General features: G+C 44.4%; 2 protein-coding genes across 2 annotated transcripts in view; one reads left to right on the top strand and one right to left on the bottom strand.

Moving 5' to 3' along the window:
- Positions 1–9,867, top strand: part of SIMC1 (SUMO interacting motifs containing 1) — a 38,810-nt gene extending 28,943 nt beyond the window's left edge. Inside the window, exons 7-9 of the mRNA XM_077757280.1 lie at positions 1,829–1,985; positions 2,091–2,175; positions 9,031–9,867. Coding sequence (XP_077613406.1) covers positions 1,829–1,985; positions 2,091–2,175; positions 9,031–9,293 — 505 coding nt within the window. The 3' untranslated portion in view covers positions 9,294–9,867. The remainder of the gene's footprint in view (positions 1–1,828; positions 1,986–2,090; positions 2,176–9,030) is intronic.
- Positions 9,868–9,952: 85 nt separating this feature from the next.
- Positions 9,953–15,016, bottom strand: part of KIAA1191 (KIAA1191 ortholog) — a 14,640-nt gene continuing 9,576 nt past the window's right edge. Inside the window, exons 6-9 of the mRNA XM_077757279.1 lie at positions 13,997–14,121; positions 11,826–11,932; positions 11,483–11,625; positions 9,953–11,375 (exon numbers count right to left, since the gene is read on the bottom strand). Of these exons, the coding sequence (XP_077613405.1) occupies positions 11,167–11,375; positions 11,483–11,625; positions 11,826–11,932; positions 13,997–14,121 (584 nt within the window). The 3' untranslated portion in view covers positions 9,953–11,166. The remainder of the gene's footprint in view (positions 11,376–11,482; positions 11,626–11,825; positions 11,933–13,996; positions 14,122–15,016) is intronic.

Here is a 15,016-nt window from a genome sequence, read left to right as displayed (position 1 = left end):
TGGGGTGAATATGAGGTTCGCCACTTCTGTTTCCCTTCTCTCAAGAATAACAGTCCTTTGAAGCAGCTTATCCAGTGTCTGAAAATAATTATTGCATATAGTTCTCCAGTTTATAATTGTTTAAGGCAGGAGGGTAAATCCAATACCAGATAATCTGTGAATCTGGATGTCGGCCTTCCTCTGCATCTTGTTTTTGAAATTCAGATTTGAATTGCTATAGATCATCGTCCCTCCATTTCCAACTATGGCCAGTGCATGAAAATGATTTCTTTGTCCTTTGTATATCTCTGTGTTTGCCACCTGTGGATTATAAAATCAAGCAAACATAAGCCCTGGAAACAAAGTTAGAAGAAAAAATGCAGTTTGAAATAAAAGGTTATAGAAGAGGAAAACTGTCTTGTGAAAGAAATAGGCCAAATACAGAGTACAAATTGGACTTTAAAAAGAATTTGGGGACTATCTTGCAAATGCAATCACTTGGAGTTCCTTGCATCAAAGAAGGAAATTTGTCAGAGAAGATACACAATGATTTTCAAATCATTAGAGATAAAATGGATTTTCACAAATATTGTTGACTTTTTAAACTTCTGAATAGTAAGAAGCAAAAGTTAACAATATTCATTTTGCTTTTTAAACTTTGCTTTTATACAAATAATCTATGTGCCTAACGCAAAAGCAAAGGGAAAGGGAAAAAGAGAAAATTAAAATAATAGACACTTTGTGCTTTTCATAAGTGGCAGCAGCATAAAGAACCCCCTACTTTGCCAGATGTTGCAAAACCACAAAGGGGCAAGATGTTGCAGGAGAAAGAGCTCTCGGATCAGGGCCACCCGTGCTCCCCAGTGCTGCACCTCCTTACATGCTTGCGAGCTGTCTGCTCCCCGCAACTGTGTGACCAGCAGACCTGACAAGGACTCACAAACCTTTAAGGAAACACCTCGGAGCAGATGCATCTGAGGTTTATACCATTCTTCTAGAAGCTGACATTGCTCTCAGAACAATGAGCTTGGTTCACCTTCTTGAAGCAGAGCTGCCAGTTTGTAGCCCTCCCTCCCTGAGACTCTGAATATGCTGGAGCCCAGCCTTGCTGCTGAAGCCCTGCACGGGGTAGTAGTGACAAAGCCAAGGGCAAGCGTCCCTCTGAGACTCTCAAGCCCTAGACTTGAAATTTAAGAAGCTGCAATGCCCACAGCTGTGTATTTTTTACTTCATTTGTTTTGTCCAGGTTTCTCCCCTCTGGAGAAAGGCCTTGGAGTCCCCTGACCAAATGCACTCTCTCCTGCTTGTGTGTCCGGAGCACCACAAGCAGCTCACACACATGTGCACCTGCCCTGCACTGTATTTAGGTTCCCGTCACGTACCTTCTGCCCTGTTGAACAGTCAGCTTTAAAATTAGCCAGACTCCTAAGAGGGAGCCAAAATTCCCTCATGCTGAAATATTGGATGAAGCATGAGAGAAACCCCTTCTTTTAATGCCTTGATGTTCTTTGCTGGGCCAAACAGGGTCTGGCACACCATGGACTTCCAGAAATATTTACTGTCATTTACTGTCAGTATGAATTCTCTTACAGTATGAAGTTATTCTTTTTCATTTGTCCTCAACTGGTCTTTTCCAAATGCCAAAGACTTTTCTCTCCTTCTGGCAGCAGTTAATTCATGAATAAATCTACCTCTGCCTGTCCACGAGCTTTGTGAGTTTGTAGGCTCCCGTTGTGCCTTCTTAGCCATCTGTTTTAGCATGAATGTTAGCACTTTTGGATGGAATTGTGCTGTATATTCCTTCAAGTGAGGATTGTGATGATTAACCCTCTTTCTCTTCTCCATACAGGGAGATGTTCTTTACTACGATGGAAAGCCACCTTCTGCGCTGCAAAGTGTTAGAAATCATATTCCTTCACAGCTGCGAGACTCCCACCCGCCTGCCCTTGTCTCTGGCCCAGGCCCTCTACTTTCTGAACAATTCCACATCGCTGCTCAAGTGCCAGGTACATGTTCCCCTGCTTCCATCAGGCCTAGAACACCTTTCCCCTGCCCCTTGAACTTCTAACTGAGGAAGGCATCTACTACCACCTGCTTTTATTTCTCCGCAGTCGGATAAAACCCAGTGGCAGACATGGGATGAACTGGTTGAGCATCTGCAGTTTCTGTTATCCAGTTATCAACACGTTCTAAGAGGTAAGGAGCATTTGTTCACAAATACGAGGCTGTGGAGGCCTCACAGTCGTCATTATTGTGAATTGAAGTTAATAGGGGATTCTAATTTGTCAGCCTAAGTAAAGCATTGTGCCTTGGTTGTAACTATAAGGAACAAGGAATGACATTGTTGGAATCACTGCTGTGAAGCCGAAGAATTCACGTATTTTTGTAATGGCAGATACTACAGTGGTGATTGCAGTTATTATGTTGTATAGGTAAGCAGAAGTCCTTATAACGTGACAAGTATTTTGTAATGATCTGATTAGCCCTGGCATCCTACCCTGGCCTGTCACTCCAAAGTCTTTGTTGGGTCACTTGCTCATTGACTGTGGACGTTGTAAGCATCTGTCAGCGTGATGCAAATCCAGAGCAAATCCGTGGCACACATCTTGCTGAAATTGTTAAGGCTCTGTCAAGTCTGTGAACGTAGCTTTGCTCAAGTCCCTGGCAAAGCCAGTGATCAATGAGGATCCAGGAGAGTTAGACTAATTAACACTCAGGAGGCAGATATCAACAAGGAAAATAACCAATAGCTGCTCCAAATGAGGGTGATTTTATTGGCCAAAGATTAATAAGGCCCTTGGGAAAACTGATGTCATCATTAATTCCAAAAGGAAAGATAGTAACTTTTTTTCTTTTAATGTTTTTTATTTATTTCTGAGAGAGAGAGAGAGGCAGCATGAGCAGGGGAGGGTCAGAGAGAGAGGGAGATACAGAATCTGAAACAGGCTCCAGGCTCTGTCAGCACAGAGCCCAACACAGGGCTTGAACCCACGAACCGGGAGACCATGACCTGAGCCGAAGTCGGACACTTAACCGACTGAGCCACCCAGGCGCCCCAAGATAGTAACTTTTTAGGGGAGAAAACACACTTGTTTCTTAATCTGATGCCCTGAGAAAGAGACCTCATCACTTATGTAGCGTTCTTGCCAAAAATCCATGATCTGAATCTAATCACATAGAAGCATCAGACAAACTCACATTGAGGGACCTTTTACAAAACAATTGGCTTGTAGTCTTTAAAAATGCCAATGTCTTGGGGCACCTGGGTGGTTCAGTAGGTCGAGCATCCAACTCTTATTTCAGCTCAGGTCAAGATCCTAGGGTCGTGGAATTGAGCCTCTCTATGCTAAGCGTGAAGCCTGCTTAAGATATGCTCTCTGTCGCTCGCTCGCTCACTCTCTGCTCCTCCCCCCAACTCATGCTTTCTCTCTCAAATTAAATAAATAAATAAATGAAATAAATAGATAAATAAAGTGCTAATGGCTTAAAAACAAAGACCAAGAAACTTCCGGATTAGAAACTAAAGTACATTAATACTAAATGCAAAGCATGATCCTGAATGGGATCCTGAGCAATGAAAAAAGAAGGTATAAAGTACATTATTGGGACAGTTGATGAAGTTTAAGTAGATTACATAATAACATTATACTAATATTAAATTTCCTATTTTTGATAATGATCTTGGTGTGTGAAAGTAAATGTCCTAGGTCTTAGGAAACCTACACTGAGGTATTGAAGGGTACAAGGGCATAGTGTTCAACTTATTCTCAAACAGTAAGGAGGGAAAGTATATATTCATATATTAATATACACAAATTTACATGTAATACAAGTTTTATATTTACTTGCTGTGATCATGTTGAGATTGAATTTTATCTCAGTAATGGCACCTGGGAGGGTACAATAGTCCTTATACCCTCTCAGGCCTGGAACTGAGGAAGCTATTGTAGAGAAATTAAAAAACAGCACTGAATTTAGGACAGAAGATCTGGATTTGAATCCCAACTCCACCACTTACGCTGCTAACTTTATGGCTCTAGACCTCATTTTCTTCCTTCTGTGGAACGGGCATGGTAATATCTAACTTTTCAACACTGATTGTTAACAGGTGTGAGAAAAAATAGTAAGCACACAGTGTTAGTTGACTCTCAGCCTATTTGCCCAGCCAGGAGTAGGCTACAAGGTCTTCCTACATTTCAGGCTCTTGTGACTAAAACTTAAAAGTGCATTGTCAAGGCCATGACATCTGCAGTTGTGTAGTTTGTGCATTATTGAGCACCTTCAAAGAAAGGTGCGTATCCTTCTCAGGACGAAGCCCCAAAGGCAAATTCCATGTGTACTTAGCCTCATCAAGGTTTACATAATTGTTCTTTTGGAGACCAAGCAGAAAGGTTAATATTAAAGCAGCTTGGCTTTAGTTAAAGTTCACCTTTAACACTGCTCGTTCACCTCTGTTCTGCTTCCCAGGGCAATACAGCTAGGCCTTGGGCAATAGTGACTTAAGATGTACATGGGATCCACTTCTTTAGGGTTGTTGTTGTTGTTGTTAATTTTTGTTAGTTTACATACAGTGCAATTTTGGTTTCAGGAGTAGAATTCAGTGCTTCATCACTTACATACGGCAGCACCCAGTGCTCATCACAAGTGCCCTCCTTAGTACCCATCTCCCATCTAGCCCCTCTCCCACCCAAAGGATCTGTTTTCACTACAGAATATTCTCATGCTTCTAAGAAAGGAGAGAGGAAAGCCTTAGACCGGTGTATAAACATTCTCTCCACTTTCTTTGGAGACCAAGAGTTAAGGAGAAAAAAATATTTAGAACCAATAGTCCTAAAATATTGGGACTAAATATTCTAAAAATATTTAGAAACCATGTCCTCCAAAGAAGACAGCTTAGTAATGGCACTCGGTACTGAAACGTTGGGTATCATTGTCAATAGGCTTTTTACTGTGAGGGCTCCTTAGTCATCTCTGCCCTCTGCGAGTGGTCTGAGGATGTTGTTGAGGGCATTTGGGGTCAGCCTGAGCTGTCCAGCTCCACGGATAGAAGGGAAAGGTTGGGGAGATTGCCCTTTGTTTAGGGGAACATCTTTGCATGAGAGAAGAAGGAAGGCTAGTGAATTCACACACAATGGCTTATATAATCCAATAACCTGGTAAAGGAGAGTATCATCCCCTTTTTATAGATGTGGAAACAAAGGCTGAGAGAAAAGTAAGGTGCAGAGCCAGGATTCAAACTTAGGTCTCTTGCCCAAGGCTGTGTGCAGTGAAAACACACTGGAAGAAATTGCTATTCTATGAAATCACTGGGTAAGATTAGAAGATGGGATTCTAAGGAATCTCCAACCCCCCATTTTCTAAACTCTCTGTACATTGTTAAATTACTTATATACAGGGGCGCCTGAGTGGCTCAGTCGGTTGAGCATCCAACTTTGGCTCAGGTCATGATCTCACGGTTCATGGGTTCGAGCCCTGCGTCAGGCTGTGTTGACAGCTAGTTCAGAGCCTGGAGCCTGCTTCGTATTCTGTGTCTCCCTCTCTCTCTGACCTTCCCCTGCTCATGCTGTTTCTCTCTCTCTCAAAAAATAAATAAAACATTAAAATTTTTTTAATTACTTATATACAAACCCTTGACCTGGGGGAGAAGTAGATCCTGAAGCCCCACACTTTGTAAATATATCAGGGCGGAGCAGGCACACTGAGATCCTGGTCTGCCAGGTGAGCTCACACTCTCGGGCTAAGAGAAGCAGTCCCCCCACGCCCCACTTACATAGCCGTGCGGCTCAGGTTCGAGCTAAGCACAATTACGACTTACGTTCTGCCATGAATTTTCCTGACACTTGTGAATAGTTTATACCTCTTGTTTTGAAGCTATGAATGCTAACAATAAACATATAATATTTAAAGGAAGAAAAACACATGCTTCTCCTGAATTCCACTTGGCTGGACAGCTGAGCAGTATGACCCGCAGAAGTCAGACCGCAGTTCATTCTCAGGAGAGACACACACACAGCCTTCCTACAAGGAGCCCTGTCCAAAGAGGGGAGAAAAGCAGATGCAGGCAAGATCAGTTCAATTCGTACACTGGCTCATTGAGAATTCAGTGTGTAAGACCAACATGGGCCCTGCCCTCACAGAGCTTACTGTCAAGTGAAAAGATTTGATTGTAAACAAATAAGCACACAACTAACATATAATTACAGTTAAATGCTCTGAAGGAAAAGAGAAGTACATAAAATAGGAGGTAATCTGTTTTTGGAGGGCCCCACAAAGGCCTCCCTGAAGAAGGGATACTTCACCTGAGATAAGAAGTACTGGTGTTAGCCAGGCAAACAGGGCAAAATTTTCCAGGGGGAAAAAAAAAAAGCCTGCCTAAGGCCCCTGAGGCAAGAAGTTGCGTAGTGAGTCCAAGGAACATAGAACACGCTAATGAGACTGGAATGTAGAGAGCAAGGGGAGAATCCCACGAGATGAGCCGAGAGTAGCAGGTAGGTAGCGCACAAAGGGCCTTTGGAGCCATGTTAAGGGATGTTTACTGGATTCTAAGAGTGGAGAGAAGCCATCAAAGTGGTTTTGCATCACGATGGCTGCTCTGCCTGATGTGTGGCTAGTAGATTGGCGGAGGACCAGGGAGGTCGCTGAATGGGCATGGTGGCGAGGGGGTGGGTGGTGCAGCAGGGAAGGCCGTGGGTGGTACAGAAGCACTTTGAAGATCAGTTTGACAGTGACGGAGTCTGAAGGATGACTCCAGGGTTCTGCCATTACTACAGAGAGATACATGGAGAAAGATCTGCAAAGAAGATAAAAAGCTCAGTGTAACGGTTAGGTTGGAGATTCCTATAGTGATGGTGATGATGATGATGATGATAAAACAATAATAGTTAACCCTAGTAACCTGATCCAGAAACTGACAATAAGAATACCACCAGCCAAAGTATCTTGAGTAGGGCATTGTGCTGGACCCTGTACATAAATCACCTCACACAGTAATCCCAACAGCCTCTGATGTAAGACTTACTAAGCATACTTACTGGAGCATAAAATCCAAGGCCTTGCCAACTGGACCAGAAGGGCTGAAGTCCACTGGCTGAGAGCTCCTCCCCCTTGGCTTGGATGGGAACTGCAAACATTTGCCTCTTTGAACATCCTGTATGACCTTAGTGAACTCCAAACTCTTCTTCCCACCCCGAGTCTTCCCTATCCCCCTCTGTTCAGCCAGTTCTTTTCATGTTTTCAAAATCACTTTCATATTTTTCAGGGTAGCATAGGTCTTCAGAAAACCACATTTTACTAAAAGGCTTTAGTCCCCCTACAAACATTTTCCACCAGTAGCAGACTAAAATAGGGCACATTCCCCAACTTACAACCCTCCAGATACTTCCATTTGCTCTGAAAAGCCGAACTCCACATTGTTCTGTGGTCCAGCCTACCTTCCAGTCTCCTCTATTACCGTTCTCCCTCCCTTACTACCCAGGCTTTGCCTCTAGTTCTCAAAACAAGCTTTGTCCTGCTTTGGGGCATTTACACCTGCTGTTCTCATTACCTGAACTGCTTTTCCCCTGGACCTTGGCATGGTTGCCTCCTTGTCATCCTTCAGGACTCAGCTAAGAGGCCCTCCCTGATTAGAGTGGGCTGCTTCCCTCATTCCCCCAGTGCCACTATTTATCACAGCATCTGTTTTCTTTCTTTGATTGTACTCACCAGAACTGTAATTGTTTTTGATGGCTGGTTTACTGTCAGGCTCTCTGCAACTAGAACATCAGTCCATGGGGGCTGGGCCCAAGTCTAATTCCACTGTATCCCTGGAAACTAGCCCAGTTCCAGATGCACACATAGTAGGTGCTCGCTGAATTGTTGCTGATTGAGTGCTGAAAGGGCCCTGTAATGACATCTCAAGGCAGCTCTGCTTCTTCCATTTCCTTTTTGAATACTCCGTAGTGTATTTGTTGTACTTTTTTTCATATGACAGGCCTAGTGCCAGAAGTTTAGAGGGACTTTACCTGGAAAGATAGGTTGAGGAAAAATATATTGAGCATATAATTTGAAAATGTAACCTAATATATTGCTTAAAAATAAATTTATCCTGTGTTTCCCAAATTTCTGGGTACAATGTAGTTCATTCAGTCCTATAACCCTGCTAGCGGAAGTGCCATTTTCCCCACATCACAAATGAGATCGAGAAAATGAGGCTGTAGTGCACATGGTGCATCTGGGAGTCTGCAAGTCTTCGGAGCTCTCTTTGATCCCTTTGCCTTAGCCTGACCTGTGCTCCTTTGCCTGAATTCCACATGCTTCCAGGATCCTGTTGGGGCTGATCTGTGCATTTGGATGACAGACCTACTTTTCCCCAATGTTTATTTTTGGACCTACAGAAGGGTTGAGTGGTTCAAGGAACACCCATTTACCTTTTATGTTGATTTGCTAGCTATTAACATTTTGCCACATTTGGTGAATCTGTTGATCCACCCAAATACTTTTCTCTTTGAGAGTTGAGAATAAGTTGAACCATCATAATTCTTCATGTTTAGGGGTGCTTGGGTGGCTTAGTCGATTGAGCATCCGACTCTTGATTTTGGCTCAGGTCATGGGATCGAGCTGTATCAGGCTCTACACTGAATGTGGAGCCTGCTTAAGATTCCCTCTCTCCGTCTGCCCCATGCTTGCTCGCTCGCAAAATAAACTTAAAAAGGGGCATCGGAATGGCTCAGTCGGTTAAGCAGCTCACTTCAGCTCAGGTCATGATCTCATGGTTCATGGGTTTGAGCCCCACGTCGGACTCTGTGCTGACAGCTCAGAGCCTAGAGCCTGCTTCAGATTCTGTGTCTCCCTCTCTCTCTGCACTTCCCCACTCATGCTCTATCTCAAAAATAAACATTAAAAATAAACTTTAAAAAAAAATGGAGTTAGCACAAATACGCAAATAGCCTTTGACTCGTACCCCAGTAACCAGTCTCTGCCCAGACCCTACCTGCTAAAACTGCAGCTTCTTAAATCCTAAGGGGGAGTAAAAAACAGTTCAGAACAGTTCAACGGACTCTTTCCCTCTTGCAGAGCACTTACGGAGTTCTGTGATTGACCGAAAAGACTTAATCATCAAAAGGATTAAGCCCAAGCCCCAGCAAGGGGATGACATCACGGTGGTGGACGTGGAGAAGCAGATCGAGGCTTTCCGCAGCCGCCTGGTCCAGATGCTGGGGGAGCCGCTCGTCCCGCAGCTCCAAGACAAGGTGCACTTGTTGAAGCTCCTGCTCTTCTATGCTGCCGACCTGAACCCCGATGCAGAGCCTTCTCCAAAGAATTGGAGCAGCCCCTGAGGTCCTTCTAAGCACTGAACACCAAGAATACCTCCTGAACTCTATCTCCAACTACTTGGAAGTTCTAAAAGTATCTGAAGTAGTTAAAAATCTTATAGGACCAAACCTATCTTATTTATCTATAGGTTAAAATGGACTTTCTCTTTAGTAAATATCTTTTTTTGATATTCTAGCCTGTTCTCAAATATGGCTTAAATATACAAGGTGTATATATTTTTTAATAAATTATTTATACCTTTTTTGAAACAGGTAATACTATATGCACTATGTGTTTAACATTTCCATTCAGTATGTGAAAAAAGAAGCCCTCTGCTGAACAAATTCTGGACATCAATGTATGTCATTCAAGGTACTGTTAACCTGTTTCGAAAGAGAAAGATATACTCATTTCTCCCTGATGGAACACAAACATCCTATTTTAGAGCTGTTATGTTGCCTATGAATTTGACTTTGTGGCCAGTCTGTTAAGATCTAATGTAATGGGGGGAGGGGGAGGTGGAAACAAATGTGTCACAAATAATTTGATGTTAAATGGATACAATAAAAAGGCAATGGTTTTTCAAAATACCAAGTTTACCATGCTTAGGTTCTATGACTGTGAGTAGGCAGAATGTAGTAACTCTTAAGAGGACCAAAAAAAACCCAGAAAACAAAAGCTATCCATGGCTGAGAAAACACGAAGGATTTTTATTGTCAAAACAAGAAATCCAAGCATACAGAAGACACAAATAAATTAATTATTCTGATCATTTTAGACCCCAGGGCTTCTCTATGGAAAGGCCAGCTCAGCTCCTTACATAGACAGGACACTATCCCAAACAAACCGTGGGAATTTGAGACCATGTTTAGGACAATGACTGACCATATACATGGTGAGAGGGGAAACAGAACAAGTGGCTTCCTCAGTAACTTACATATTTATAAAAGTATGCAGCTCTTTGTGGGGGACAATGATTTCATAGAGAAAGTTTTTAAATTCTTCTACCTCCCAGAAAAAAAAAGGTTTATGCTTGGCCTGAACAAGAAAAAACAGAAAAAAAAAAATTCAAAATAGGGTGACTACTGGTTTCACATGAACCTCAAGACTATGATCTAAATGTAGGCACCACCTTCCATACTAAAAAAGTTTACCATCCATTTATCCTATACCAAACCAGTACACTGAATCTCCTACCTTAAGGAAGTTTTCGACCAGATTGGGAGTTAAATTAACCTCATTTTCAAAGTGCAAAAAAGGGTCTGCAAGACTAGTGTTTGCTCTGTGACACCTAAAAAGAGAAGCATCCCTCCTAGAGCACTGAGGTGCTCCAGCGGCTGCAAGCGGACGTGATAAGCAAGGCCTACCGAAACACAAGGACGCTCCGGCTGCAGCAGAGGAAGAGGGGGCCCTGCCGAGTCTGGCTCAAATAGACCTCACGTCCCCCACTGACACGGCTGGAACACACAGAAGTGCACAGTTAGAAAAGTCTAAACTAGCTCGTGAACACATCTACTCCATGATTTGTCCGTGCACACGCTGACAGTGGTAAAGAAATCAAGAAGCCACCGTTTTGGACCAACGCAAACATTATTTACCTAGTAAGCAGTGATCAAAGTTCTTGTCTAAGGTAAACAATACAAAAATGGGTAATGAGGTCCCCATACATCACTGCTGGATTATTTCACTTTAAACCATACAAAATGGCTTCTTCCACACAAGGATAAGCTTTGCACTAACATTTCTCAAAAACCAATTGTATCTCCAGCTCTAGCCTCGGTTTAAAAGGTTAAAAAAACAAACAAAAAAAAAAAACTTTCCTATGTCAAAGCCAAGGTAAAAAGGGAGTTGGGTACAAGATATCCTCTATCCAGAGCCCCTGGAATACAAAGAGCTCTAGAAGCCAGTGGGTGTGAGCACATTTAAGTCACGGGGTTTGAGATTATGGGTCCGTGGCGGTTGTTTCTTCCCCTCCATCACTGGGATGTCCATCTTGGGCGGCTTGAAGGTTGCTGGGTCTTCAGCCATTCGGGTGGCCTGGGCACGGATCAGTTCCATCGGAGAAGGCTTCTGGGCTCCTCTGTAAGCCTGGGTGGCAAAACCTCCTATGGAAGTAAACCCAAAAGTAAATGATTTCAAAATTAGTAGCAGCTCCCAATATACAGGGTAAAATGCCATCCACATGGGGTTGTGTTGGAAGGAGCTGCCTTACCTGAATCAGACTTCTGGAGGGATCTTGGTCCAAAGAGGCTCCATTTATCTGCCAGGTTTCTGTCCTTGTCCCCACTTGCAGGATCCATGGTGCCAGGATTTGGGCCAGGTAAGGCTGTGGCAGGACCAGAAGTGAACCAGCCTCTGGAAGAGAAAGAATAAAGCATGTCCTTATATCCCCTTCCAACACCTCTAGAAGCGTCTCATGCCAAAAGACTAGGAACTGTCAGCTTCCTCCCCCTCCCCGGCTCCCTCTGAAACCACAGGCTTCAACTCCAACCTCGCAGGCAGCACTAGCCTCCTGGAGGCTCACTCAGCGCAGCAGGCTCCCAGGAAGGGCTCACCTGGACTTCTGCTTAGGGGATGAGTGTGGTGTGCTGCTGGGGGTGGACTGGGCCGAGGCTGGCTGCCTCTCCTCTCTCATGATCTCTCCGCTCTGTAGCTTTAGTTTCTGTTCAGACGGGTGAGAAGAGACTTTTTCTTAAATGACAGCAAATACAAAACAGCTCGTTTGGGTGTAAATAACTTGGTTCACACTTTAACCCAGGCAAAAGGAAAAACATTAATTGGTAGAATAATTTTGGATTATAGAACAGATATTCCTTTGATTTTGCCATACTAGACAGAATTCCATCTTTAGGAGAATGTATTCATTCCACAACGTATCTCAAATAGCTCTGTACTAAATGCCTCAACAGACCTTTTACTTTCAGAGAAATAATTTCCCCATTTGCCAGCCAGTAGGTGGAAGAACCAGAATGCAAGCTATAGGCCTTGCTGGCCCTTTAAGTAGGGCCTTGAACTCATGCTGCCTCTACCAGGTATAAGCCCTGCCATTCCTGGTGTCTCAAAGCCAAGACTCAGGCATGCTACTCCTCTCCAGCTAAATGCTTTCTCTGTGGAGGCTGCCCCTTTCCCTCCACTGGGGAAAGTCACTCTGGGTTCCTGGGTACTGTAAACACACCGAACATGCAGACTAGCCATCTCGGAGGGAAGAGACAATTCTACTTTTCAGTTCTTCTAGTAGATCAAGTCCCCCCTCCCCCCCACCACCACCATCTCTGTGCTCCATGGTCTAGCAAGCCCAAGCTACATTCCAAATAAATGAGCATGCCTAAATGTTCTCCAACGCTCAACATATCAATTTATATAAGCTGCCATTTCAGCCATCCCCATGTTCTACTCCTGTGGCCAAGATGCAGAAAATGGGCCAAAGCCCATTCTACCCTTATATAGGGTGAATTGCTCAACTGGAATTCTAACTGATACCTATCCTGGAAAGTTCTCGGTGCCTATCTCCGGAAGTATCTGCCTTGTCTGAGAGATTGAACTGGTCACCAACCCAACCCTGATCCCCTACAGCAGTGGTTTTAAACTCAGGGTGCAAAGAATCATCTGGGATGCTCCCGCAAAATCCAACAGTCCACGATGTCTAATATCCTTACCCACAGGCCACCGGATCCATATTATCATATACCCTTCCATATACTGTGCATCATGACCCTCCTTATGACTCCTTAAGGAACCAGATTCTCAGACAACTTTGGGATGTGGGTGGGGGTGGGAGAACACCAGGAAATAGGGAATCCGGAGACTTGAGTTCTAGTACTGTGACTGGTTATATATAGGACCTTGGGCCTCAGTCTCTTCACTTATAAAATATGGAGAACGGTATGTACCTCCAAGGATTAATGCAAAGGCTAAGTGAATGCAAAAGCTTCACAGATCACAAAGCGCTATTAAGTGCCATCGAGTATTCCCTGGCAGAAAATCCCTTGAAACTGTCATTCATACAACTAGTCATTAACCTTACCAAAAATTGCTCTTCATTCATTCTAATTTTAGAAATGAAAGGGCAAAAACATTTCAATTCTACATTTGATTTTAATATTTTAAAAATTAGGGGAGCCTGGGTGACTCAGTCGGTCAAGTGTCTGACTCTCGATTTCAGCTCAGCTCCTGATCTCATCGTTTGTGGGTTCAAGCCCCACATCGGGCTCCATGTTGACAGTGCAGAGCCTTACCGGGATTCTCTCTCTCTGACCCTTGCTCACACTCACTCTCTCAATATAAACAAACTTAAAAAAAAATTAAACCTAGAGCATAATGTTCCTTTCCCAGTAAAGTGTTGAGATTGTCTGATTCTCCTCTCCCTCAAAGCCAGTCACCCTGGTACACAAAGTACCCGCTCCACTGTTCATAACGTGCTCACACACACTGTGTGTGTGAGCGCAGTCTCCTCGGATCTCCCTGGCCAGAAGGAAATGAGGCAGATACCCTCACTTTACAGATGGATAAACAGAAACCACACTCTAAGAGTTCTGGAGCTTTCCACCAGAAAGTGCCATCACGGGTGGGACTAAACCAGTTCGGAACCGCTCACCCAACTCTTTCCACCGCTCTCCACACGCCCCGCTAGCCGCACTGGTTAACGCTGGTTAACGTGTAAGGCACGGCCGCATCTCAAGCTGTGAGTGAGGAGGGCTGTCTTAACATGCCTAAGAGACGAGCTTACGTGGAGTGCTTCTGCCACTCGCAGGTACTTGGTCTCCTCGGTGGTAAGGCCCTTGTGGGGTGTGTAGCCAGCATCTCTCAGCCCTGCCTGTTGCTCAAAACGCTGAATGCTCTCCTGGGTCTGTTCTGGGAACAGAGGAGATGATTGTCATGCCCATCCCCCTCTCCCACCACAATCTGGGGGAGGTCACCACCGACATCCGCCGTTCTCCCCAGGAGCAAGAGACCACACGGACCATCTGAGGAGGAGGGTTCCCCCCAATGGGCATCAGGGCAGCAATGCGGAACTTCATACAAAAGTTCTCTGACAGGGAGGAGGCCTTCCCTCACACCACACTAAGAACGGGTCACTCCTAAAGGGACCGGATAACCTGCAGGGGCACACTCCTTACCTTCCTTTTATTTGTGCACTGACATTTTTGTATAGGTTTAGAAATGCAACATGGTGAAGGCGATGACATTCAGAAACAGTGCAAGTTCTCCAAGTGCCACGCTTCCCCACACAGACTCCCCACCTGCATTATTCCCACACAGACCTCCGCCAAAGACAAACGGGCCACATTTAGGCGGGATGGCACCAAGGCTCCAAGCCAGTCCAAACCACAGAGAACACGCCTTGACCTGGCCACGGTCTACCGATCCCACGTCTCTGCAGTGTGAGATTGCCCATCTCGGTGCCTGGCAGAGGACCCAGGCAGACTCGGTGCTGGGTCAGTCAGCCAGGTATCCTGTGAATGACTGACGGCTGCATTTTGGCTCAACCTGTACACACGCCACAGAACACACCCCTTCATATAAGACTGTGGCAGCTGTGGACCAAAAGCCTAGACACCAGATGTCCTTTATGGCTTAGCCATTCCCCTTCTAAGGAACTATTTTATTATCATTAGAAACAGAAGCAAAAGAAAAAAGATGCATAAAGATGCTCTCTAGTTTTACCAGGTAGCCACCTGAAAACTTAAAAAGCAGGAAAGGATTAAATGAATTACGTTCACGGACACCAGGATGTTAAATGCCGGGG

The sequence above is a fragment of the Crocuta crocuta genome, unplaced genomic scaffold (genome assembly GCF_008692635.1).
Source record: "Crocuta crocuta isolate KB4526 unplaced genomic scaffold, BGI_CrCroc_1.0 scaffold131, whole genome shotgun sequence".
Taxonomy (NCBI): domain Eukaryota; kingdom Metazoa; phylum Chordata; class Mammalia; order Carnivora; family Hyaenidae; genus Crocuta; species Crocuta crocuta.
Note: the sequence above shows the minus strand (reverse complement) of the source record. Positions and strands in the feature narration are given on the sequence as shown.